At 46.4% G+C, this 27,680-nt stretch overlaps 2 protein-coding genes across 4 annotated transcripts in view; one reads left to right on the top strand and one right to left on the bottom strand.

Annotated features, from left to right (window-relative positions):
• The first annotated feature begins 211 nt into the window (after window positions 1-211).
• LOC127930790 (histone-lysine N-methyltransferase 2D-like) lies at window positions 212-11,292 on the top strand. Of its 3 annotated transcripts, none has more exons than XM_052521500.1 (2): window positions 212-5,623; window positions 5,823-11,292. In XM_052521500.1, the coding sequence occupies exons 1-2, from the start codon at window positions 3,508-3,510 to the stop codon at window positions 6,005-6,007; spliced, it is 2,301 nt and encodes a 766-aa protein (XP_052377460.1). In that variant the 5' UTR covers window positions 212-3,507; the 3' UTR covers window positions 6,008-11,292. The 3 variants fall into 3 exon arrangements, with proteins under 3 accessions (XP_052377460.1, XP_052377459.1, XP_052377458.1); XM_052521499.1 differs by having other exon boundaries at window positions 212-5,644; XM_052521498.1 differs by having other exon boundaries at window positions 212-5,665.
• Window positions 11,293-11,667: 375 nt separating this feature from the next.
• Window positions 11,668-27,680, bottom strand: part of LOC118385516 (neural proliferation differentiation and control protein 1-like) — a 57,866-nt gene continuing 41,853 nt past the window's right edge. The window contains exons 3-9 of the mRNA XM_035772722.2: window positions 24,327-24,419; window positions 20,501-20,704; window positions 20,218-20,284; window positions 19,374-19,458; window positions 15,193-15,272; window positions 14,919-15,018; window positions 11,668-14,499 (exon numbers count right to left, since the gene is read on the bottom strand). Coding sequence (XP_035628615.1) covers window positions 14,428-14,499; window positions 14,919-15,018; window positions 15,193-15,272; window positions 19,374-19,458; window positions 20,218-20,284; window positions 20,501-20,704; window positions 24,327-24,419 — 701 coding nt within the window. The 3' untranslated portion in view covers window positions 11,668-14,427. The remainder of the gene's footprint in view (window positions 14,500-14,918; window positions 15,019-15,192; window positions 15,273-19,373; window positions 19,459-20,217; window positions 20,285-20,500; window positions 20,705-24,326; window positions 24,420-27,680) is intronic.

Below are 27,680 nucleotides of genomic sequence, written 5' to 3'. Positions count from 1 at the left end.
TGGGCTTATGTGACCCTCGTGCGTTATATGTCTATCTTTGATATAGGCCTAGTGAAGTTAACTGCTAAATCATTTGATTAATGTTTTGTCTAATTTTACAATATCTGGACCATCCTTTTGGCTGAGAGACAAGGCCTATAATGTGGTGGCGCAATTACATGGATATCTGAGATAAACTGAGAATGACTTGTGTTTCAAGGGGGGTCAGTGAGTCTATAAATTAGAAGCAGTCTTACGACATTTCAAAGTAGACAATTAACTCTAAACGAATGATTCACATAATGGTTGAACTTCGCCCAAGACTGACAACTTTACGCACAATTTACACACACAAGCCAAATTTTGCCCATAGAAAATCAAGACAACGCAGAGGATATTCATAAACTAACTAAAAGCGTCCAGGTGAACTTATACTATAGCCTTGATTGGTGTATTGAAAATAGTGGAGAGCCATCGCACCGATACAGATGCGCACCCCCAGAGCGAATCGCTGGTACAGATTGTGGCAGGAAGACGCACCACGGGAAGGAGTGGGGGTGTCATTGTGCGACTTGGCCCGGAGGCACCCCGCGGCTTTCAGACCCGGAGTAGCGATGGCGCGACCATTAACTTCTTTACAGACACGAACAATAAGTCGCAGCCCTTTGATTCCGCCCCACACACACCCACCCCCTACCCTGAAACAAACACTCTCCAAGGTTTCACTCAAGCCACAGTCCAGAGAGTGACGTATTTGATGGGGTGGGTGGTTGATGTGACACGGGAGTTATGGCATAGCATGTATTATCATCGTTTTTGTTTCGATTTCTAAACCACCACCCCAATACTCCCGGCAGATTGTGTTCCTTCTCTATCCAACCTATCCACCTTCAAACACACTGACCCGGGAGATTGAACCAGGAGAGCGGTGCTCTCTCGTTCTCCCCATCTCGCCCTATTACACAGCCAGGGAGAGGGGACCTTGGAGGCAACGGGAGCCTCGGAAAGGCTTAAAAGACACCAAACTCCAGATAATGGCATTGTCCTGTGCCATGGACTTGGGAGGGAATTGTCATGCTAAACGTTGACACTTAGGGAGAAAGTGGGATGGGGTAAGAGGTACAGTGAGGGGAGGGAGGATGCTCAGGGATGAGCCACAAGTCAAAGCTGTAAAGATGGTTAATGGTACTGTACACGGCAACACTCAGAGAGACAACTCAGACATATCGAGTCTGTCTAGCACCAGGTCCAAATAAGCTCCCTGTGCTACAGTGTATTCTAAATGCATTATCAGCCACGAGGAGGTGTGAGGGAGAGTCACACGTATCTGTGTGTGTAAACAATGTAGTTCAGACACACAGTCACCACTCACCAATGACCCACCCAGGGTGACTGAGGGACATAGGAGCATAGTGGTGCAGCCTGGTTTCCACCATTTAAACCAATATGCTTTAAGGTCATTGCCATAATGAATATTGAATATTGAATATTTGTTATTATCGCCTTCATCCCCTTCTGACTCCATCAGAGATGTTATACATTTTTGTCAGTTAGCAGACAGTCTTATTTAGAGCAACTAGGGTTAAATGCCTTGCTCAAGGACACATTGATAGATTTTTCACCTTGGGGAATCAAACCAACGACCTTTCAGTTACTGGCCAAATGTTAACCGCTAGCCTACCTGCCACCCCATACAGATTGGCTTGCCCAGAAACACTTGTTTATTTGTCCTGAGTGTCTGAGAGGTCACTGTGCACCAGGCCATCACAGGGTGTATAGGTACTGTATATACACATAACTTCTTATTCAGACCAGGAGTTTTTCCTGACCAGGAATAACCCTTAGTTATAGCCTATATACAACAACTAGGCCTTGGAGTTTTCCTGAGCCTTCTCCCTATAGCACCCATAGTAAACCCCCAGTTTTACTCCACAGTCTCCCCACCTCCCCCCTGCCGCCTACCTTCCCCCACAAACAAGACTGATGGCTTTTTGATTTTCTCCCTAACGGCCCTGCCTTTGACACCCACCACCATCCCTCCACCCATCGCAAACTTTCAGCAGTTGACCAATAGCTGCCTCCCTACCACCGTCCACGAGGACAATGGGCTTTAACGGTCCTCCTCGGAAGGCAGCTCAATGGGGACAGTTACAAGAGCCCTCCATCCACTCCCCTCCCCACACACAACCGCTTGCACACACACACACACACACACACACACACACACACACACACACACACACACACACACACACACACACACACACACACACACACACACACACACACACACACACACACACACACACACACACACGTTGAGGGGCAGACGGTTGAAGAGCAAAGATGACCACAGTCATTCTTGTCCACCAAAGAGAATTGAGGAGTGTCATAGAAAGTGTGATAAAAAAATGGTGATGAAAGATGAGAACTAGGGAAAGTGCTTTTTATTGGACGTGGTGTGTGATGTTATACAGTACATAAATAGTCTGACAAAGATGGATGACCGATTCATCCCGCCATGGGGACGCTCAGTTGTCTGATCCCCAGCTCCCTACCCCAGCCCCTCCTTCTCCAGCCATCCTCCTCTTCATACTATTTACAAGCCTTTATTCAATCCCACACAGCTTCATTTGGCCTTTTTTTTTTGTGCGGAGTCCATTTCAGTCCTTTAAAGAGCAACATACTTGAGAGATATAGTAGTATTGTAGATTACTTTATCACTGACCTCCACCCAGAATCTCTCAGAGCGTTTGCACTCACTGACACCCGTATCGGATCACAGCAAAATCAGTTGAACTTGAAAAGAGCAATACTCAAACAGGAGGCGGCGAAGCAAAAGAAACTGCACAATATTAAGACACGCTATAAATGGAAGGAAAGTAGTGTGGAAACCTACCAAAAAACGATGAGGCAACAACAAACTCAGTCCCTTTTAGACAACATCCTGGACAGAACATTTCACTGTAATTAGTGAAGGTGTAAATTTGGCAGTAGAAAGCCTAAACAGTGTATTTGAACTCTCAGCTTCCCTGTCAAATCAAAACATTTCACTGTAATTAGTGAAGGTGTAAACTTGGCAGTAGAAAGCCTAAACAGTGTATTTGAACTCTCAGCTTCCCTGTCAAATGAAAACATTTCACTGTAATTAGTGAAGGTGTAAATTTGGCAGTAGAAAACCTAAACAGTGTATTTGAACTCTCAGCTTCCCTGTCAAATCAAAAGATTTCAAGCAGACAAACCTAAGAAAATTAAAAACAATGACAAATGGTTTGATGAAGAATGCAAAAAATCTAAGAAAAGAAATTGAGAAACCTGTCCAACCGAAAACATAGAGATCTACGCCTTCACTATGGTGAATCACTCGAACAATACAGAAATACAGAAAAATAAGGAACCGCACGTCAGAAATCAGCTCAATGTCATTGTAGAATATAATCTAACCACTTCTGGGAAATTTGGAACACACTAAACAAACACCACAAAGGGTCATCGCCAGGCTCCCTACAGACGGCTCGTCAGGCTCTCATGCCTCAGCCGGATCACCAGGCTCCCCTGCTTCCTCCGGCTCGTCAGGCTCTCATGCCTCAGCCGGATCACCAGGCTCCCCTGCTTCCTCTGGCTCGTCAGGCTCTCATGCCGCAGCCGGATCACCAGACTCCCCTGCTTCCTCTGGCTCGTCAGGCTCTCATGCCGCAGCCGGATCACCAGACTCCCCTGCTTCCTCTGGCTCGTCAGGCTCTCATGCCGCAGCCGGATCACCAGACTCCCCTGCTTCCTCTGGCTCGTCAGGCTCTCATGCCGCAGCCGGATCACCAGACTCCCCTGCTTCCTCTGGCTCGTCAGGCTCTCATGCCGCAGCCGGATCACCAGACTCCCCTGCTTCCTCCGGCTCGTCAGGCTCTCATGCCGCAGCCGGATCACCAGACTCCCCTGCTTCCTCTGGCTCGTCAGGCTCTCATGCCGCAGCCGGATCACCAGACTCCCCTGCTTCCTCCGGCTCGTCAGGCTCTCATGCCGCAGCCGGATCACCAGACTCCCCTGCTTCCTCCGGCTCGTCAGGCTCTCATGCCTCAGCCGGATCACCAGACTCCCCTGCCTCCTCCGGCTCGTCAGGCTCTCATGCCTCAGCCGGATCACCAGACTCCCCTGCTTCCTCCGGCTCGTCAGGCTCTCATGCCGCAGCCGGATCACCAGACTCCCCTGCTTCCTCTGGCTCGTCAGGCTCTCATGCCGCAGCCGGATCACCAGACTCCCCTGCCTCAGCCGGTCTGTCAGGTTCCCGTGCCGCAGCCGGATCACCAGACTCCCCTGCTTCCTCTGGCTCGTCAGGCTCTCATGCCGCAGCCGGATCACCAGACTCCCCTGCTTCCTCTGGCTCGTCAGACTCCCCTGCCTCAGCCGGATCACCAGACTCCCCTGCTTCCTCCGGCTCGTCAGACTCCCCTGCTTCCTCCGGCTCGTCAGACTCCCCTGCTTCCTCCGGCTCGTCAGACTCCCCTGCTTCCTCCGGCTCGTCAGACTCCCCTGCTTCCTCCGGCTCGTCAGACTCCCCTGCTTCCTCCGGCTCGTCAGACTCCCCTGCTTCCTCCGGCTCGTCAGACTCCCCTGCTTCCTCCGGCTCGTCAGACTCCCCTGCTTCCTCCGGCTCGTCAGACTCCCTGCTTCCTCCGGCTCGTCAGACTCCCCTGCTTCCTCCGGCTCGTCAGACTCCCCTGCTTCCTCCGGCTCGTCAGACTCCCCTGCTTCCTCCGGCTCGTCAGACTCCCCTGCTTCCTCCGGCTCGTCAGACTCCCTGCTTCCTCCGGCTCGTCAGACTCCCCTGCTTCCTCCGGCTCGTCAGACTCCCCTGCTTCCTCCGGCTCGTCAGACTCCCCTGCTTCCTCCGGCTCGTCAGACTCCCCTGCTTCCTCCGGCTCGTCAGACTCCCCTGCTTCCTCCGGCTCGTCAGACTCCCCTGCTTCCTCCGGCTCGTCAGACTCCCCTGCTTCCTCCGGCTCGTCAGACTCCCCTGCTTCCTCCGGCTCGTCAGACTCCCCTGCTTCCTCCGGCTCGTCAGACTCCCCTGCTTCCTCCGGCTCGTCAGACTCCCCTGCTTCCTCCGGCTCGTCAGACTCCCCTGCTTCCTCCGGCTCGTCAGACTCCCCTGCCTCAGCCGGATCACCAGACTCCCCTGCCTCAGCCGGATCACCAGACTCCCCTGCCTCAGCCGGATCACCAGACTCCCCTGCCTCAGCCGGATCACCAGACTCCCCTGCCTCAGCCGGATCACCAGACTCCCCTGCCTCAGCCGGATCACCAGACTCCCCTGCCTCAGCCGGATCACCAGACTCCCCTGCCTCAGCCGGATCACCAGACTCCCCTGCCTCAGCCGGATCACCAGACTCCCCTGCCTCAGCCGGTCTGTCAGGTTCCCGTGCACCAGTCGGCGTCAGGTTCCCGCACATCAGCCGGACTGACACGAGTCTCAGCAGGGGTGACACGAGTCTCAGCAGGGGTGACACGAGTCTCAGCAGGGGTGACACGAGTCTCAGCAGGGGTGACACGAGTCTCAGCAGGGGTGACACGAGTCTCAGCAGGGGTGACACGAGTCTCAGCAGGGGTGACACGAGTCTCAGCAGGGGTGACACGAGTCTCAGCAGGGGTGACACGAGTCTCAGCAGGGGTGACACGAGTCTCAGCAGGGGTGACCGGTCCGCTCCTGATCCCAGCGATCGTCCCTTTGGTTTGGGTCCTGTGGCTGGAGTCGAACGCGCCGGGGATACCGTCACGTATGCGCTCTCCGGCACTCTAGGTCGCCATGCTCCCGCACCTCAGCCGGACTGACACGAGTCTCAGCAGAGGTGACCGGTCCGCTCCTGATCCCCGGGATCGTCATTTTGGTTGGCGTCCTGCGGCAGGAGCAAACTGTCACGTGTGCTCCCTCTCTGGCCTCTGGGTCACCAGGCTGCTCATTATGGTGCACACCTGTTACCAGCACTACGCTCACCTGGACTCTATCACTTCCCTGATTACCTTCCCTATATAAACTCAGCAAAAAAACAACGTCCTCTCACTGTCAACTTTGTTTATTTTCAGCAAACCTAGAGACATAAACTGAACAAGTTCCACAGACATGTGACTAACAGAATTTGAATAATGTGTCCCTGAACTAAGGGGGGTCAAAATAAAAAGTAACAGTCAATGCAGCTGGTGGCCACACCAGATACTAAGTACTGCAGTGCATCTCCTCCTCATGGACTGCACCAGATTTGCCAGTTCTTGCTGTGAGATGTTACCCCACTCTTCCACCAAGGCACCTGCATGTTCCCGGACATTTTTGGGGGAATGGCCCTAGCCCTCACCCTCTGATCCAACAGGTCCCAGATGTGCTCAATGGGATTGAGATCCGGGCTCTTCGCTGGCCATGGAAGAACACTGACACACCGCCCCAGACCATGACGGACCCTCCACCTCCAAATGGATCCTGCTCCAGAGTACAGGCCTCGATGTAACACTCATTCCTTCGACGATAAATGCGAATTGGACCATCACCCCTGGTGAGACAAAACCGTGACTCGGCAGTGAAGAGCACTTTTTTTCCAGTCCCGTCTGGTCTAGTGGGTTTGTGCCTAAAGGCATTATAACATTATAAAATCCAAATTGTAGTTAAAATAAAACAAAAATGTCTTTCCTAAGGGCAGTGGGGTGAGACATATATCAACGAATTGGTGACTAGAACAGTCTGCAGCTCTCAGACTCACCCTGCAAAATGTCAAATGTCTGTTTGCTGATGAACTAGTGGTTCTGTCTCCAACCAAGGAGGGCCTACAGCAGCACCAAGATCTTCTGCACAGATTCTGTCGGACCAGGGCATTAGAACAGTCTGCAGCACCCGGCCTCACCCTACTAGAATCTGAAGTCTACTGTTTGCTGATGAACTAGCGGTTCTGTCTCCAACCTTCAGCCTTCAGCAGAACCAAGATCAATCAGTCAAACAAAAATAACTGTGTTACAAAAAAGGTCCAGTTGCCAAACCAAATCAAATCTTATTGGTCACATACACATGGTCAGCAGATGTTAATGCGAGTGTAGCGAAATGCTTGTGCTTCTAGTTCCGACCGTGCAGTAATATCTAACAAGTAATCTAATTTAACAATTTCACAACAACTGCCTTATACACACACAAGTGTAAAGGAATGAATAAGAATATGTACATAAAAATATATGAATGAGCGATGGCCGAACGGCATAGGCAAGATGCAGTAGATGGTATAGAGTACAGTATATACATATGAGATGAGTAATGTAGGGTATGTAAACAATATATAAAGTGGCATTGTTTAAAGTGACACATTTATTACATCAATTTTTCATTATTAAAGTGGCTGGAGATGAGTCAGTGTGTTGGCAGCAGCCACTCAATGTTAGTGATGGCTGTTTATCAGTCTGATGGCCTTGAGATAGAAGCTGTTTTTCAATCTCTTGGTCCCAGCTTTGACGCACCTGTACTGACCTCGCCTTCTGGATGATAGCGGGGAGAACAGGCAGTGGCTCAGGTGGTTGTTGTCCTTGATGATCTTTTGGGCCTTCCTGTGACATCGGGTGGTGTTGGTGTCCTGGAGGGTAGGCCGTTTGCCCCCTGTGACATCGGGTGGTGTAGGTGAGAGCATCCTTGCAGTGCAGGTAGTTTGCCCCCGGTGATGCGTTGTGCAGACCTCACTACCCTCTGGAGAGCCTTGCGGTTGTGGGCGGAGCAGTCGCCGTACCAGGCGGTGATACAGCACGACAGGATGCTCTCAATTGTGCATCTGTAAAAGTTTGTGAGTGTTTTTGGTGACAAGCCAAATTTCTTCAGCCTCCTGAGGTTGAAGAGGCGCTGCTGCGCCTTCTTCACCACGCTGTCTGTGTGGGTGGACCAATTCAGTTTGTCTGTGATGTATACGCAGAGGAACTTAAAACTTTCCACCTTCTCCACTACTGTCCCGTCGATGTGGATAGGGCGCTGCTCCCTCTGCTGTTTCCTGAAGTCCACAATCATCTCCTTTGTTTTGTTGACATTGAGTGTGAGGTTATTTTCCTGACACCACACTCTGAGGGCCCTCACCTCCTCCCTGTAGGCCGTCTCGTCGTTGTTGGTAATCAAGCCTACCACTGTAGAGTCGTCTGCAAACTTGATGATTGAGTTGGAGGCGTGCATGGCCACGCAGTCATGGGTAAACAGGGAGTACAGGAGAGGGCTGAGAACGCACCCTTGTGGGGCCCCAGTGTTGAGAATTAGCGGGGTGGAGATGTTGTTACTTACCTTCACCACCTGGGGGCGACCCGTCAGGAAGTCCAGGACCCAGTTGCACAGGGTGGGGTCGAGACCCAGGGTCTCGAGTTTGATGACGAGTTAGGAGGGTACTATGGTGTTAAATGCTGAGCTGTAGTCGACGAACAGCATTCTCACATAGGTATTCCAGGACAACAAATACAAATTCCATCTAGATACCGTTGCCCTAGAGCACACATAAAACCATACCTACAGTGGCCTTGTGAAAGAATTGAAGTATTGATTTGATTTTTGGGGGGTGTGTATCATTTGATTTACACAACATGCCTACCACTTTGAAGATGCAAAATATTTTTTGTGAAACAAAAATACAGAAAACCTGAGCGTGCATAACTATTCACCCCCCTTAAGTCAATACTTTGTAGAGCCACCTTTTGCAGCAATTACAGCTGCAAGTCTCTTGGGGTATGTCTCTATAAGCTTGGTACATCTAGCCACTGGGATTTTTGCCCATTCTTCAAGGCAAAACTGCTCCAGCTCCTTCAAGTTGGCTGGGTTCTGCTGTTGTACAGCAATCTTTGTCATACCACAGATTCTCAATTGGATTGAGGTCTGGGCTTTGACTAGGCCATTCCAAAACATTTAAATGTTTCCCCTTAAACCACGTGAGTGTTGCTTTAGCAGTATACTTAGGGTCATTGACCTGCTGGAAGGTGAACCTCTGTCTCAGTCTCAAATCTCTGGAAGACTGAAACAGGTTTCCCTCAAGACTTTCCCTGTATTTAGTGTCATCCATCATTCTTTCAATTGTGACCGGTTTCCCAGTCCCTGCCGGGATAGTGTTTCCGGGGTGATCAGATGTGTTGGGTTTGCGCCAGATATAGCATTTTCCTTGATGGCCAAAAAGCTAAATTTTAGTCTCATCTGACCAGAATACCATCTTCCATATGTTTGGGGAGTCTCCCACATGTCTCTTGGCAAACACCAAACGTGTTAGCTTATTTTGTTTTAAAGTGGTCCTATGGACAGATACTCCAATCTCTGCTGTGGAGCTTTGCAGCTCCTTCAGGGTTATCTTCGGTCTCTTTGTTGCCTCTCTGATTAATACCCTCCTTGCCTGGTCCGTGAGTTTTGGTGGGCGGCCTTCTTGGCAGGTTTGTTTTGTTGTGGTGCCATATTTAAAAAATAATAATAATAATGGTGCTCCTGACGTTTCAGATATTTTTTTATAACCCTGATCGGTACTTCTCTACAACTTTGTCCCCGGCATGTATGGAGAGCTCCTTGGTCTTCACGGTGCCCCTTGCTGAGTGGTGTTGCAGACTCGGGGGCCTTTCAGAACAGGTGTATATGTACTCAGATCATGTGACAAATCATGGGACACTCAGATTGCACACAGGGTGAATACATATGCATGCACCACTTTCCCAGTTTTTAATATATATATAATAATAATATATTTTTTTATTTTTATAAGTCATTTTTTTTCCATTTCCCTTCACCAATTTGGACTATTTTGTGCATGTCATTACATGAAATCAAAATAAAATTCCATTTAAATTACAGGTTGTAATGCAACAAAATAGGAAAAACGCCATGCGATGAATAGTTTTGCAACGCACTGTACCTTGACCTAAACATCAGTACCACAACTTCCACAAATCTGTGAACGAGCTGAGAGACAAGGCAAGAAGAGCCGTCTACGCCATCAAAAGGAACATCAAATTAGACATACCAATTAGGATCTGGCTAAAAATACTTGAATCAGTCATAGAACCCATTGGCCTTTACGGTTGTGAGGTCTGGGGTCCCATGCCAACCATAATTCACAAAATTAAGACTCTGCATGCAGAATTCTGCAAAAACATCCTCAGTGTACAACATAAAACAACAAATAATGCATGCAGAGCAGAATTAGGCCAATTCCCGCTAATTATCAAAATCCAGAAAAGAGCTGTTAAATTCATACGCAGTGAGTCAGGAATCAGAGAGAGCGGTAAATAACAAGACACAGCAGATGAACCAACCATGAGTAGCGTACTGAATGTGAAAACAAACCAATATTGTCTGATGACTGAGGCTACTGAGGGCTAAATAAAGGGAAGGTAATCAAGGTGATGATAAAGTCCAGGTGTGTGTAATGATGGGGAGCAGGTGTGCGTAATGACGGTTGCCAGGACCGGTGCCATCAAATGCTGGAGAGGGAAAGAGAGAGGGCGTGACAATTCTACGACCACCTAAAAGGAAGCGATTCCCAGACATTCCATAACAAAGCCATTACATCCAGAGAGATGAACCTCGAGGAGAGTCCCCTAAACTAGCTGGTCCTGGGGCTCTGTTCACAAACACAAATAGACCCCACAGAGCCCCAAGACAGCAACACAATTAGACCCAACCAAATCATGAGAAGAAATATATGATTACTTGATACAATGGAAAGAATTTACCAAAAAATAGAGCGAACTGGAATGCTATTTTCCCCTAAACCGATTAAGTGGCAGAATACTTGCCCGCTGTTGCTGACTCAAAATGAAGGAACGCTTTGACTATGTACAGACTCAGTGAGCATAGCCTTGCTATTGAGAAAGGCCGCCGTGCCTCTCAAGAGAAGACAGGCTATGTGTACACTGCCCACGAAATGAAGTGGAAACTGAGCTGCACTTCTTAACCTTCTGCCAAATGTATGCCCATATTAGAGACACATTTTTCCCACAGACCTAGAAGGAATTCCAAAACAAATCCAGTTCTATTGGGTGAAATACCACAGTGTGCCATAACAGCAGCAATATTTGTGACCGGTTGTCACAAGAAAAGGGAAACCAGTGAAGAACAAACACCATTGTAAATACAACCCTTTTTGTATTTTAACTATTTGCACATCATTGCAACACTATATATAGACCATTTATGCCATTTACATTTCTTTATTATTTTGGAACTTGTGTGAGTGTAAAATGTTCTGTTCACTTTTTGTTTATTTCACTTTTGTTTATTCATTTCACTTGCTTTGGCAAAGTAAACAAATGTTTTCCATGCCATTAAAGCCCCTTGAATTGAAATTGAGAGAGATATGAGTGAATGGGTGTGGTGGGTTTAACACTGATATAACACTGATAGACTTCACACTGTGGAATCTGGTGTGCGTACTCATAACTGCATTACATTCATCAGAAAGGAAGTTGATCAGCTTACAAGAAATTGGAGGAAAACAATGTAAATGAATAGAGCTAGATGACTATAAGTGTCTGTGTAGTTCATCATGGACATGAACCACAGGTGTAAAAGAATGTCATGTGAATCTAAAAACCCCTACTAAAAACCCCACTATTTATACTGGGTGAAATACAGTTTGTCATTACAGCAGCAAGATTTGTGACCTGTTGTCACAAGATAAGGGCAACCAGTGAAGAACAAACACCATTGTACATACAACACATATTTATGTTTATTTATTTTCCCTTTTGTAATTTACCCATTTGCACATCGTTATAACATTGTATATAGCCATAATATGACATTTGAAAATAATTCCTCTATTCATTTGAAACTTTTGTGATTGTAATTTTAATTAATTTTTGATTGTTTAGTATCTATTTCATATGCTTTGGCAACGTAAACATACGTTTCCCATGCCAATAAAGCCCTTTGAATCGAATTGAGAGACAGGAGGGCGAGAGAAACAGAGAGGGTGGAGGGAGATAGAGAGAGGGAGGTGCACATCATTACAACACTGTATATAGCCATAATGACATCCGAAATGCCTCTATCCCTTTAGAACATTTGTGAGTGTAAACTTGTTGTTTATTATCTATTTCACTTGCTTTGGAAACATAAACATATGTTCCCATGCTAATAAAGCCCTTTGAATTGAATTGAATAGAGAGAGAGACAGAGAGAGTGAGCAAGAGAGAGGAGACAGGAGAGGAGTGAGAGAGAGAGAGAGAGGAGACAGGAGAGGAGTGAGAGAGAGAGAGAGAAAGAGAGAGGAGACAGGAGAGGAGTGAGAGAGAGAGAGAGAGAGAAAGAGAGAGGAGACAGGAGAGGAGTGAGAGAGAGAGAGAGAGAGGAGACAGGAGAGGAGTGAGAAAGAGAGAGGAGACAGGAGAGGAGTGAGAGAGAGAGAGAGAGAGAAAGAGAGAGGAGACAGGAGAGGAGTGAGAGAGAGAAGAGACAGGAGAGGAGTGAGAGAGAGAGAAAGAGAGAGGAGACAGGAGAGGAGTGAGAGAGAGAGAAAGAGAGAGGAGACAGGAGAGGAGTGAGAGAGAGAGAGAGAGAGAAAGAGAGAGGAGACAGGAGAGGAGTGAGAGAGAGAGAGAGAAAACGAGACAGAGATGCATACAATGCATGGTCCTTTTGCAAGCTTCACTTGAGGTAAAAAACGTTGAATTCAGAAGCGAGGCCTGTAGGTACAAAAATATACAAGTGAACAGTTTCACTCTTTCTATGCACATTTTGCAACGCCAGGGTTGGGACTGACAGGAACGAAAGAGAGAAGAAAATACTAGATAGCCACATCCACCCCGGATCATCAATCCTATAGAAATTCTTATTACGATGAACATATCAATGTCTCCTCCAGTTACACACAGGAGGTCGAATCAAAGTGATTATCATATTCTAACATGTCGGAATCAAACCAAGCATGAGAAATCATCTGGTACTACATTTTCCAATATGCTTTCTTAAATCTACAATATTGATTTAACAAGGTGAAATTTGCTACACCAAATGACAAGAACTCTAAACCCTGTTTTTGGAAGATACGAATAGACAGACATCACAAATATGTGACATACATTTTTTTTGCATCCATAAAATAGTACTGAAAAGATTATATCACAGTATATCATGACAGTGTCCCCTTGTGTTCCTCTCGCTCCTTGGCCAAATGACAAGCACTTTTCATGAAAAACCCTTCATGTGTACCAGTACCTACAGTATAATGATCTGGGGTTAGCTACTAGCTATGCATGGCTAATAGAGTAAGGGACTGTTTTGATGTGTGTGTGTCTGCACAATTGATGTGTGTGTGTGTGTCTGCAAATATGTGTGTTCTATGTGCTATATATATATATATAAGGTCATTGTACCACATTCAAACAGAGACGTTGGGAGATAATAATGGACATTACAAAGGCCAGCAATTGAAACACTGATTCTAAGAGAGAGAGAAACCGAGCAGCATTTTCTAACCTCCTGCCAAATGTATGACCATATTAGAGACATATTTCCCACCGATTACACAGACCCAGAAAGAATACGAAAACAAATCCAATCTTGATAAAACGTCTATTAGGTGAAATACCACAGTGTGCCACCACATCAGTAAGATTTGAGACCTGTTGCCTCAAGAAAGGGGCAACAAGTAGAGCACAAACACCATTGTAAATACAACCTGTCCGTTTGTTAATTGTCCCTTTCATACTTCAATTACTTGGACATTGTTGCAACACTGTGCCAATAATATAACATTTGAAATGTCTATATTCTTTAAAAACTTTCGTGAGTAATGTTTAGTGTTCATTTATGATGGTCTTTTCCTTGTTTATTTCACTTTTGTTTGTTGCCCATTTCATTTGCTTTGGCAAACATTTGGTTCCCATAGTAATGTTCTCGTTGTGAGATTAAATTACAAACCAGCTGAAAAGACCAAGGAAAGGTGCAAAGACATGAAACAACTAATTATATTCAAAAGGAACAACTGTCTTTTACTGGAAAGTATAAGGGGACTAGTTATTTTGATAGAAACACCCTACTAAGTGTCCAAGTCCTAGGATACAGGAAGGTTGTCTACATCCCAAATAGCACCCTACACCCTATGTAGTGCACTACTTTTGACCTGGACCCATAGGGTTCTGGCCAAAAGTAGTGCACTATATAGGGTGTAAGGGTGCCATTAGAGACATATATCTTGAGTTGCATCATGCATCTGTCATCCTCCTGCCTCTTCATTTCCTCTTATATAAGCCCATCCAGTTCTAAGATCGGAGAGTTCACGTGCTATTTTTCCAGAGTACAAGAAATGGTGTGTGTGTGTGTGTGTGTGTGCAGGCATGAACATCTATGGGTTTCACATGAGATTCCCCTGGTAGTGTAGGGTAGAGTCGTTAAACAAAGTGAAATGGTATGTGTGTGTGTGTGTGTGTGTGTGTGTGTGTGTGTGTGTGTGTGTGTGTGATGAACATCTATGGGTTTCACATGGGATTCCCCTGGTAGTGTAGGGTAGAGTCGTTGAACAAAGGATTCTTCACTTCCATCTCTCCAGTCTGCAATGAAACAAAAACGTTGCTGTTAAAAGCCAAACACAAACAAAGTCATCATCATTGTGAATAGTATGTATTAAACAATAATTTGTGTGCATATGTTGTGTGTGTGTGTGTGTGTGTGTGTGTGTGTGTGTGTGTGTGTGTGTGTGGTGTGTGTGTGCGTGTGTTGTGTGTGTGTGTGCATATGTTGTGTGTGTGTGTGTGTGTGTGTGCGTATGTTGTGTGTGCGTGTGCGTGTGCGTGTGCGTGTGCGTGTGTGTGCGTGTGCGTGTGCGTGCGCGTGCGCGTGCGCGTGCGCGTGCGCGTGCGCGTGCGTGTGCGTGTGCGTGTGTGTGTGTGTGTGTGTGTGTGTGTGTGTGTGTGTGTGTGTGTGTGTGTGTGTGTGTGTGTGTGTGTGTGGTATGTTGGAGCAGACCCACCGGTGCCAGTCCAGGGCACTCGTACACAGTGAAGTCTCCGTCCACTTCCTCCTCATCTGACGTGACTTCTGAGTCAGCGACCTTCGGTTCCGATTTATGACTGAGAAACAACAGAACGCACCAAGATGAATGTGTGTTTATTCATATTTGAATGGAACTGAATTGTGGGAGATGTCGAGAGAGAAATTCAGAGAAGGAGATAGAGACAAGGAAAGAGAGAAAGAGAGCGAGAGAGCGAGAGACCGAAAGGGACAGGAGGAGGACTAGAGCTCACTTTTCCATGGAGAGCATCTGCTGTTTCTGATGCTGGTAGTGGTACATCTGGGCACTCTGGGCCAACTTCTTATCCCCCGACTGAAAAGGGAAGAGAAGAGGCACAAGAAAAAAAAGGGGTCAAAATGTCCCCAGTATTTTACAAATGTTCCATTCCAAGAATGAATCACTTTTTTTGCCAGGGTAACCCGGTATTTCCCGCCAAAACTGGAAGTGTCATTCTCAAGCATATACTGTAAAGCATATAGTGTACATATGTCTGGATTTGATTAGAGCTTTGATCGCATGAAAGTTCAAGCCTGAGCCTGATGAGCCCTACTTTAAAAGACATTTTATGATCCCAAGCCCAAAAAGCCCAAATGATTGTGCCATTATCCAATACACAGCCTATGATATATAGGCTACCGCACATTACGCACGACAGAAAACCATAAAAGCCCAAAAGTAGCGGCTATACTCTCTTGGATGAATACACTAAACAAGCTCCAGTAGCCTAATCTTTCTTTCAGTACTGTAGCCTATTACTGTAATTGTATTGTACTGTATTATATGGACTGGAATTTTGGACCTCCTTCAAACCATGGAATGCAGGTGCAGGATATGTGTCCTACAAGGTTAGAATTATAGGCCTATTATACAATTTTATAATTAGTAGGCTGACGCATATACCGTACCAGTCAAAAGTTTGGACACATGTACCCATTCAAGGGTTTTTCTTTATTTTTACTATTTTCTACATTGTAGAATAATAGTGAAGACATCAAAACTATGAAATAGCACATATGGAACCATGTAGGAACCAAAAAAAGTGTTAAACAAATCAAAATATATTTTATATTTGAGATTCTTTAAAGTAGCCACCCTTTGCCTTGATGACAGATTTGCCCACTCTTGGCATTCTCTCAACCAGCTTCACCTGGAATGATTTCCCAACAGTCGTCCCACATATGCTGAACACTTGTTGGCTGCTTTTCCTTCACTTTGCGGTCCGACTCCTCCCAAACTATCTCAATTTGGTTGAGGTCAGGTGATTGTGGAGGCCAGGTCATCTGATGCAGCACTCCATCACTCTCCTTCTTGGTCAAATAGCCCTTACACAGCCTGGAGGTGTGTTTTGGGTCATTGTCCTGTTGAAAAATAAATTATAGTCCCACTAAGCACAAACCAGATGGAATGACGTATCGCTGCAGAATGCTGTGGTAGCCATGCTGGTTAAGTGTCTCTTGAATTCTAAATAAATCACAGACAGTGTCACCAGCAATGCACCCCCACACCATCACACCACCTCCTCCTCCATGCTTCACAGTGGGAACCACACATGCAGAGATGATCCGTTTACCTACTCTGCGTCTCACAAAGATACGGTGGTTGGAAACATAAATCTCCCATTTGGCCTCATCAGAGCAAAGGACAGATTTCTACCAGTCTAGTTTCTTGGGCCAAGCAAGTCTCTTCTTCTTATTGGTGTCCTTTAGTAGTGGTTCTTTGCAGCAATTCGACCACGAAGGCCTGATTCATGCAGTCTCCTCTGAACAGTTGGTGTTGAGATGTGTCTGTTATTTGAACACAGTGAAGCATTTTTTTGGGCTGCAATCTGAGGTGCAGTTAATTGCCTATTTCTGAGGCTGGTAACTCTAATGGACTTATCCTCTGCAGCAGCTTTGACTCTGGGTCTTCAGTTCCTGTGGAAGTTCTCATGAGAGCCAGTTTTCCCATAGCACTTGATGTTTTTCTTCGACTGCACTTGAAGAAATTGTCTGGATTGACTGACCTTCATGTCTCAAAGTAATGATGAACTGTCATTTCTCTTTGCTTATTTGAGCTGTTCTTGCCATAATATGGACAAATAGGGCTATCTTATGTATACCAACCCTACCTTGACACAGCACAACTGATGGTCTCAAACATATTAAGGAAAGAAATTCCACAAAATAACTTTTAACAAGGCACACCTGTTAATTAATCCAGGTGACTACCTCATGAAGCTGGTTGAGAGAATGCCAAGTGTGTGCAAAGCTGCTATCAATGCAATGGCTGGCTACTTTTATTAACCATACCCATAACCCCCCCCCCACTTGCGTTGGACTAGTAACCGAAAGGTTGCAAGTTCGAATCCCCGAGCTGACAAGGTACAAATCTGTCGTTCTGCCCCTGAACAGGCAGTTAACCCACTGTTCCCAGGCCGTCATTGAAAATAAGAATTTGTTCTTAACTGACTTGCCTGGTTAAATAAAGGTAAAATAAAAAATATCCCCCATAAAGAACATAAAGAACTTTCCCCATATATGGGTTATTTAATAGCTTTGAAGTCTTCACTACTATTCTATGATGTAGAAAATAGTCCAAACAAAGAAAAACCCTGGAATGATCCAAACTTTTGACTGGTACTGTATACAGGTCATTCAGAAAGTATTCAGACCCCTTCACTTTTTCCACATTTTGTTACGTTACAGCCTTATTCAAAATTTATTCAATTGCCCCCCCTCAATCTACACACAATACCCCATAATGCAAAGTAAAAACACGTTTTTTAGAAATGTTAGCAAATGTATTAAATAAAACTAATGTAAATATACATTTCCATAAGTATTCAGACCTCTTTACTCAGTACTTTGTTGAAGCACCCTTTTCTTGGGTATGACGCTACAAGCTTGGCACACCTGTATTTGGGGAGTTTCTCCCATTTTTCTCTGCAGATCCTCTGAAGCTCTGTCAGGTTGGATGGGGAGCGTTGCTGCACAGCTATTTTCAGGTCTCTCTAGCGATGTTCGATAGGGTTCAAGTCCGGGCTCTGGCTGGGCCACTCAAGGACATTCAGAGACTTGTCCCGAAGCCACTCCTGCATTGTCTTGGCTGTGTGCTTAGGGTTGCTGTCCTGTTGGAAGTGGACCTCAGACTGGGGCGAAGGTTCACGAGTGCTCTGGAGCAGGTTTTCATCAAGGATCTCTCTGTACTTTCCTCCGTTCATCTTTCCCTCTATCCTGACTAGTATCCCAGTCCCTGCCACTGAAAAACATCTGCACAGCATGATGCTGCCACCACCATGCTTCACCATAGGGGTGGTGCCAGGTTTCTTACAGACGTGATGCTTGGAATTCAGGCCAAAAAGTTGAATCTTGGTTTCATCAGACCAGAGAATCTTGTTTCTCATGGTCTAACAATCTTTTAGGTGCCTTTTGGCAAACGCCAAGTGGACTGTCATGTGCCTTTTACTGAGGACTGGCTTCCGTCAGCCACCACCATAAAAGCCTGATTGGTGGAGTGCTGCAGATATGGTTGTCCTCCTGGAAGGTTCTCCCATCTCCACAAAGGAACTCTGTCAGAGTGACCATCAGGTTCTTGGTCACCTCCCTGACAAAGGCCCTTCTCCCAGAATTGCTCAGTTTGGCCAGTCGGCCAGCTCTAGGAAGAATATTGGTGGTTCCACTGTGTACTTGGGGACCTTCAATGCTGCAGAATGTTTTGTTACCCTTCCCCAGATCTGTGCCGTGACACAATCCTGTCTCAGAGCTCTACGGACAATTCCTTCGACCGCATGGCTTGGTTTTTGCTCTGACATGCACTGTGAACTGTGGGACCTTATATAGACAGGTGTGTGTCTTTCCAAATCATGTCCAATCAAATGAATTTACCACAGGTGGACTACAATCAAGTTGTAGAAACATCAAGGATGATCAATGGAAACAGGATGCACCTGAGCTGAATTTCGAGTCTCATAGCAAAGAGTCAATAAGGTATCTGTTTTAAATGTTGAATACAAAAGGGAAGGGGTCTGAAAACGTTCTGAATGCACAGAGTAAATATATACTGTATGTGTGTGTAAGAGACGAGGCTATTTTGGTGAGATTTCTTTCTTCTTCTGTCATTGTGACTAAGACAGGATGTGGCCCATGCGGTTCAGTTGGTAGAGCATGCAATGCCAAGTCTCTGGGTTCAATTCTCGAGGGGGACCAGTACAGACAGAAAAGTACAAGGCACTCACTACTATCTAAGTCCATCTGGACCCTTACCCTGCAAGTAGTCTATGGACAAATATGAGACAAATCCATGCTTTGGTTTAGTTTCCCTGGCACTGTTTCCAAATGATAACTTTTTAGCATTTGTGGCACAAATCTCATGCAAGCCATGGTAACTATATTAGTATTTTGGATGTGTGGTTCCCCATAAGGACAATGTACTTACTGAAGGCCTGTTGGCTGTTCCATTCCCATGGCTTCCAAATGCAGGGTAATCTACCTTCTGGGCCAGACGGGATTCCTTCTGCAGCCTGTAGGGGGCAGCATTATTCTGGGACATTAGAAATGGAGAGACTGGAGAAAGAACAGTATGCAAAATATCCCAAAGCAACTGCATTATGGACTAAGGATTTGTCCCAATGGCAACCTATTCCCTATACAATGCACTTATTTCACCTTCTGGGCCCTGGTCAAATGTAGTGCACCATAGGGAATAGGTTGCCATTTGGGATGCAAACGAACAGTGGTCGGCTTCAATTCATCCTTCATACCTCCCAATGGCACCATATCCCCCATATAGAACAATACTTTTGAGTAAAGCTTTATGGATCCTGGTCAAATTGAGTACACCATAGGGCTGTGGGATCCGCTCGGCATGCAACCTAACAGTGCAGTGCTTCAATTTATTTGAACCTTTATTTAACTAGAAAAGTCAGTTAAAAGAACAAATTCTTATTTTACAATGAAGGCCTAACCCGGCCAAATTCTCCCCTAACCCGGACGACGCTGGGCCAATTGTGCACCGTCTTATAGGACTCCCAATCACGGCTGGTTGTGATACAGCCCAGGATCGAACCGGGATCTGTAGTGACGCCTGTGATGCAGTGCCTTAGACCGCAGCGCCACTCGGGAGCCCTTCATAAAATGTTCTGAAAGGGAAATCTAACATGCTCCAACAACAACACTAGCCAGTAAAACAATGGCGTCTAGCACATCTTAGTTGGAGTAGCACCATAATCATATATATTGTAGTGAATCTGTAACTAGAATGTTATTGTCTGATGTCTTACCTGACCCAGAAAACTGAAGCCAAGATCAGGCCCGCGGCGCCAAAGACGACACACACAGAGATCATAACTGCAGAGGTGGACACAAACAGAGAAGAGGATAGAGTGAACACAAGTTACACAAAGGATGAGAAATGGTGTGTGAAATTGAATCACTTTCAATCGTTTATAAATAGTTCTGTATATTTGCATCATGCTCAGGCAGTTTCGTAGGGCTGGCCTGGGTGCTCCGTGCTGCTCCTACATCATAAACGTGTCTCTACTTTCAACTCATGAAGCCACTTACTGACAAGGAGACTGTCCTTGGAGGTGTATGGGACGGCTATGAGGCCATCAGGTCCTCCCACTCCAACCCTCCCCAGAGCCCCGGTGGCAGGCTGGGGGGCCTGGGTGGAGGGCTGGGTGGTGTTGGGCTGCCCCGCCGAGGGTTGGACCTGCCCTCTCATTCTGGGAGCCTCTGTCTGAGTCCTAGCTGCCTTGGAGCGGGTGTCTGGGAGAGAAAGATTGAAAGATTAAGAGAGAGAGAGATTAAAGGATTAAGCGCGAGAGAGAGAGTGAAAGAGACATTAATATTGTTGTAGATAATGTTTTGGATGTAGCGACACGCATCTATAGAAAAGTGACTGAAACCTCTGAAAGAAAAAAAATGCATAGAAATGCATACAGAACTGATTCCACACTCCAAGACTGCTTCCATCACGTGGACTGGGATACAAAACTTCCGGCGCCGACAGAGACGGCCGCCTCGCTTCGCGTTCCTAGGAAACTATGCAGTTTTTTAATGTGTTATTTCTTACATTAGTACCCCAGGTCATCTTAGGTTTCATTGCATACAGTCGGGAAGAACTACTGAACATAAGAGCAGCGTCAACTCACCATCAGTACGACCAAGAATATGATTTTCGCGAAGCGGATCCTGTGTTCTGCCTTTCACCCAGGACAACGGAATGGATCCCAGCTGGCGACCCAAAAAACGACTTCGTAAAAGGGGGAAACGGAGCGGCCTTCTGGTCAGACTCCGGAGACGGGCACATCGTGCACCACTCCCTAGCATTCTTCTCGCCAATGTCCAGTCTCTTGACAACAAGGTTGATGAAATCCGAGCAAGGGTAGCATTCCAGAGGGACATCAGAGACTGTAACGTTCTTTGCTTCACGGAAACATGGCTCACTGGAGAGACGCTATCGGAATCGGTGCAGCCAGCTGGTTTCTCCACACATCGCGCCGACAGAAACAAACATCTTTCTGGTAAGAAGAGGGGCGGGGGCGTATGCCTCATGACTAACGAGACATGGTGTGATGAAAGAAGCGTACAGGAACTCAAATCCTTCTGTTCACCTGATTTACAATTCCTCACAATCAAATGTAGTCCGCATTATCTTCCAAGAGAATTATCTTCGATTATAATCACAGCCGTATATATCCCCCCCCCCCAAGCAGACACATCGATGGCTCTGAACGAACTTTATTTAACTCTTTGCAAACTGGAATCCATTTATCCGGAGGCTGCATTCATTGGAGCTGGGGATTTTAACAAGGCTAATCTGAAAACAAGACTCCCTAAATTTTATCAGCATATCGATTGCGCAACCAGGGCTGGAAAAACCTTGGATCACTGCTATTCTAACTTCCGCGACGCATATAAGGCCCTGCCCCACCCTCCTTTCGGAAAAGCTACAGACAGAAACTAAAACAAGAAGCTCCCACGCTGAGGTCTGTTCAACGCTGGTCCGACCAATCTGACTCCACACTCCAAGACTGCTTCCATCACGTGGACTGGGATATGTTTCGTATTGCGTCAGACAACAACATTGACGAATACGCTGATTCGGTGAGCGAGTTCATTAGAACGTGCGTTGAAGATGTCGTTCCCATAGCAACGATTAAAACATTCCCAACCCAGAAACCGTGGATTGATGGCAGCATTCGCGTGAAACTGAAAGCCCGAACCACTGCTTTTAATCAGGGCAAGGTGACCGGAAACATGACCGAATACAAACAGTGTAACTATTCCCTCCGCAAGGAAATCAAACAAGCTAAGCGTCAGTATAGAGACAAAGTAGAATCTCAATTCAACGGCTCAGACACAAGAGGTATGTGGCAGGGTCTACAGTCAATCACGGATTATAAAAAGAAAACCAGCCCAGTCACGGACCAGGATGTCTTGCTCCCAGGCAGACTAAATAACTTTTTTGCCCGCTTTGAGGACAATACAGTGCCACTGACACGGCCCGCAACTAAAACATGCGGACTCTCCTTCACTGCAGCCGACATGAGGAAAACATTTAAACGTGTCAACCCTCGCAAGGCTGCAGGCCCAGACGGCATCCCCAGCCGCGCCCTCAGAGCATGCGCAGACAAGCTGGCCGGTGTGTTTACGGACATATTCAATCAATCCCTATCCCAGTCTGTTGTTCCCACATGCTTCAAGAGGGCCACCATTGTTCCTGTTCCCAAGAAAGCTAAGGTAACTGAGCTAAACGACTACCGCCTCGTAGCACTCACTTCCGTCATCATGAAGTGCTTTGAGAGACTAGTCAAGGATCATATCACCTCCACCCTACCTGCAATCTCAACCACACTGCCCTAACCCATCTGGACAAAAGGAATACCTATGTGAGAATGCTGTTCATCGACTACAGCTCGGCATTTAACACCATAGTGCCCTCCAAGCTCGTCATCAAGCTCGAGACCCTGGGTCTCGACCCCGCCCTGTGCAACTGGGTACTGGACTTCCTGACGGGCCGCCCCCAGGTGGTGAGGGTAGGCAACAACATTTCCACCCTGCTGATCCTCAACACTGGGGCCCCACAAGGGTGCGTTCTGAGCCCTCTCCTGTACTCCCTGTTCACCCACGACTGCGTGGCCACGCACGACTCCAACTCAATCATCAAGTTTGCGGACGACACAACAGTGGTAGGCTTGATTACCAACAACAACGAGACGGCCTACAGGGAGGAGGTGAGGGCCCTCAGAGTGTGGTGTCAGGAAAATAACCTCACACTCAACGTCAACAAAACTAAGGAGATGATTGTGGACTTCAGGAAACAGCAGAGGGAACACCCCCCTATCCACATTGATGGAACAGTAGTGGAGAGGGTAGTAAGTTTTAAGTTCCTCGGCGTACACTTCACAGACAAACTGAATTGGTCCACCCACACAGACAGCATCGTGAAGAAGGCGCAGCAGCACCTCTTCAACCTCACGAGGCTGAAGAAATTTGGCTTGTCACCAAAAGCACTCACAAACTTCTACAGATGCACAATCGAGAGCATCCTGTCGGGCTGTATCACCGCCTGGTACGGCAACTGCTCCGCCCACAACCGTAAGGCTCTCCAGAGGGTAGTGAGGTCTGCACAACGCATCACCGGGGGCAAACGGCCTACCCTCCAGGACACCAACACCACCCGATGTCACAGGAAGGCCATAAAGATCATCAAGGATAACAACCACCCGAGCCACTGCCTGTTCACCCCGCTATCATCCAGAAGGCGAGGTCAGTACAGGCGCATCAAAGCTGGGACAGAGAGACTGAAAAACAGCTTCTATCTCAAGGCCATCAGACTGTTAAACAGCCACCACTAACATTGAGTGGCTGCTGCCAACACACTGACTGAACTCCAGCCACTTTAATAATGGGAATTGATGGGAAATGATGTAAAATATATATCACTAACCCCTTTAAACAATGCTACCTAATATCATGTTTACATACCCTACATTATTCATCTCATATGTATAAGTATATACTGTACTCTATATCATCTACTGCATCCTTATGTAATACATGTATCACTAGCCACTTTAACTATGCCACTTTGTTTACATACTCATCTCATATGTATATACTGCACTCAATACCATCTACTGTATCTTGCCTATGCCGCTCTGTACCATCACTCACTCATATATCTTTATGTACATATTCTTTATTCCCTTACACTTGTCTCTTTAAGGTAGTAGTTTTGGAATTGTTAGCCAGATTACTTGTTGGTTATTACTGCATTGTCGGAACTAGAAGCACAAGCATTTCGCTACACTCGCATTAACATCTGCTAACCATGTGTATGTGACAAATAAAATTTGATTTGATTTGAGAATGTAAGGCTCACCTGATTGTTTGACCTCAGACACTTCCTGTTTGGCAATGACAGAGTGAAGGAAGTCAATCTCTTCATCTAGATCAGAGAAGGATGTGACTTTACCTGAGGAGAAAGACAGGGGAAGATTGAACTGTGAGTCTGCGTGAACATAATACCTTGGTTCAGGATATGAAGAGGTTTTATTGTCACATGACACCAGATAGGTGCAGTGAAATGTGTTGTTTTACAGGGGTAGCCATAGTAGTACGGCACCCCTGGAGCAAAGTAGGGTTCTACAAGATCTACAAGATTTTTCACCTTGCTGGGTCAGGTATTCCAAGCAGCGACCTTTCAGTTACTGGCCCAACAGTCTAACCTCTAGAATACATATGCATTTTACTTCTACATTTGGGAGTTTATATATAAATATAAAATATATAAATGAGAACAGCGTGGTGAAAGAGCATTATTTACACGAAACAGGGCATCCTGTGTGTCTGAAGAAATAAGCCTGTGTGGTGTTGTGTGCCTGCAGGTGTATGAAGCAGACCACGGGAGAGTGAGAGTGTTTGTTTGTTTGTTTGTGTGTGTGTGTATGATGGACAGAGAGTGTGCCAGATTGTGTTTGTTTGGGATGCAGTGAAAAGGAGACAAAGCCAGGGTGTTGTTCCAACAGCTCTGTTGGCCAGACAGTAGGCCGCATTCCAGAACTGGGCCACAGCTCTCCCTGGTTACCAGGGTACGTAGTGTGTGTGTGGCCAGGGGATGGAGCCCGGCAGGGGCTTGTGCGATCCCCCCTGACTCGGCCCTGCTCTCTCACACACACACACACACACACACACACACACACACACACACACACACACACACACACACACACACACACACACACACACACACACACACACACACAGAGAAAGGCCCTAAATCTCACTCAGCTGAGTGCTAATGGTGATGAGAAATGGCTAATCTCAGCCACTCCATTGTGGAGCATTTCCATTCAGGATTTACCCCAGTGCTCAGACTTTTCTGTTTCCATCTACGCAGGCCGGCACCCGTGGCTGACTGGGCCATGGCTCCGGCAGACCTGCTCTCACTTGGAGCCATGGCCCCGCCACTGGTCCTTTTCAGCTTCTTTTTTTACATAACAAGGGCTAACTGTGAACTTTAACACCTTCTCAGAAAGCAACTGTTTTGATTATGCCGAGGTGGTTGATTCTGCTCTTCAACAAGTCCTCACCGTCAGCCCTAGCTATGGAAAATACCGTTTCCCTCGTAGTGTTCCCTAGTGTATACACCGGTGTAACAGTCAAAACGCAGTAGGTTACTCCAAAAGACCAGGGAATTCCACACTGTATCCACGATGAGCTAAATATGATTGAGATTCAATAGTGGAATGCTGTAGTGAAACAGCATGAGCCATATCACCGCCCGAGCCACCGTGGTGAACATGCTTAATGTACAGTCTGACCGGGTTTGTATCAGCGAAAGCTCTGTCTCATTAATGATGAAGGCGGTGTTGTCCTCTCCAGAAGGGCGGCCATCTGGCGGTGGTAATGTGCGTGATATGACGTGGCAGCACTTTCACTCCGTGCTTTGTTACTTTTTTGACCCCCCCCCCCCTCTATCCCTGGACATTTAGTGTGCTCCACAGCAGGTGTCAGTGGGGGCGGGTCACGCCATCTGTACTCTGCAGGGGGTGGAGTGCTCCAAGTGTGCCAGTGTACTTGCCAGCAAGAGCACTATTTCTACCCTACTTCGTTAGCCAACTGCAAAGTCTGACGAAAAAGGACAACATGAGAAAGAACATGAGATATTGTGATGTGTGAGTACAGGACTGAGATAGTGTGATGTGTGAGTACAGGACAGAGATAGTGTGATGTGTGAGTACAGGACTGAGATAGTGTGATGTGTGAGTACAGGACTGAGATAGTGTGATGTGTGAGTACAGGACTGAGATAGTGTGATGTGTGAGTACAGGACTGAGATAGTGTGATGTGTGAGTACAGGACTGAGATAGTGTGATGTGTGAGTACAGGACTGAGATAGTGTGATGTGTGAGTACAGGACTGAGATAGTGTGATGTGTGAGTACAGGACTGAGATAGTGTGATGTGTGAGTACAGGACTGAGATAGTGTGATGTGTGAGTACAGGACTGAGATAGTGTGATGTGTGAGTACAGGACTGAGATAGTGTGATGTGTGAGTACAGGACTGAGATAGTGTGATGTGTGAGTACAGGACTGAGATAGTGTGATGTGTGAGTACAGGACTGAGATAGTGTGATGTGTGAGTACAGGACTGAGATAGTGTGATGTGTGAGTACAGGACTGAGATAGTGTGATGTGTGAGTACAGGACTGAGATAGTGTGATGTGTGAGTACAGGACTGAGATAGTGTGATGTGTGAGTACAGGACTGAGATAGTGTGATGTGTGAGTACAGGACTGAGATAGTGTGATGTGTGAGTACAGGAGTGAGAGGGGACATAAGAAGAATCTGTGTGTATTACATCAAGTTGGCAAGATGCAGTAGGTGGTATAGAGTACAGTATATACATATGAGATGTGTAATGCAGGGTATGAAAACATTATATGAAGTGGCTAGTGACACATTGATGGAAAAATGTATCACTAGCGACTTTAAACAATGCCACTTCATATAATGTTTACATACCCTACATTACTCATCTCATATGTATATACTGCACTCGATACCACCTACTGCATCTTGCCTATGCCGTTCTGTACCATCACTCATATATTTTTATGTGCATATTCTTTATCCCTTTACACTTGTGTGTATAAGGTAGTTGTTGTGAAATGGTTTAGGTTAGATTACTCGTTGGTTATTACTGCATTGTCGGGAACTAGAAGCACAAGCATTTCGCTACACTCGCATTAACCTCTGCTAACTGTGTATGTGACAAATCAAATTTGATTTGATTTGGAACCACAGAAAATGGCGTGGGTATTTGTACATTTTTTGTCTGAGTGAGAGTGTCTAGTACATAGAGACAGCAGGAACGAGGAAATGGACGTGTGTGTCAGTAGATCCTTACACACTGACTAAGCATACACCTCTCCTTGTGTCGGAGAGCAGGTTTTTGGCAACAGCTTGGTAATTACCCACAACCCCCCAATATCATGATAATTACCCATAACCCCCCAATAGGTGTCCAGTGGGGCGGTAAGTTATTACAAACAAACAATAAACAAGTAAACAGTGACCCATCTGTGAGGTTCTCTTACTCCACTTACAAGACATTTACAGCACATTTGTAATCTCCCCTTCCTCTCGCTGGCTACACCAGGACAACACAATCAGCTACCGATCATTTCCCAATACAACATGAAGACACATACTGACATGTGTATTTCCAGTG

The sequence above is a fragment of the Oncorhynchus keta genome, chromosome 6 (genome assembly GCF_023373465.1).
Source record: "Oncorhynchus keta strain PuntledgeMale-10-30-2019 chromosome 6, Oket_V2, whole genome shotgun sequence".
Classification (NCBI taxonomy): domain Eukaryota; kingdom Metazoa; phylum Chordata; class Actinopteri; order Salmoniformes; family Salmonidae; genus Oncorhynchus; species Oncorhynchus keta.
The sequence above is the reverse complement of the archived record's forward strand: the minus strand, read 5'-3'. Positions and strand labels throughout refer to the sequence as shown.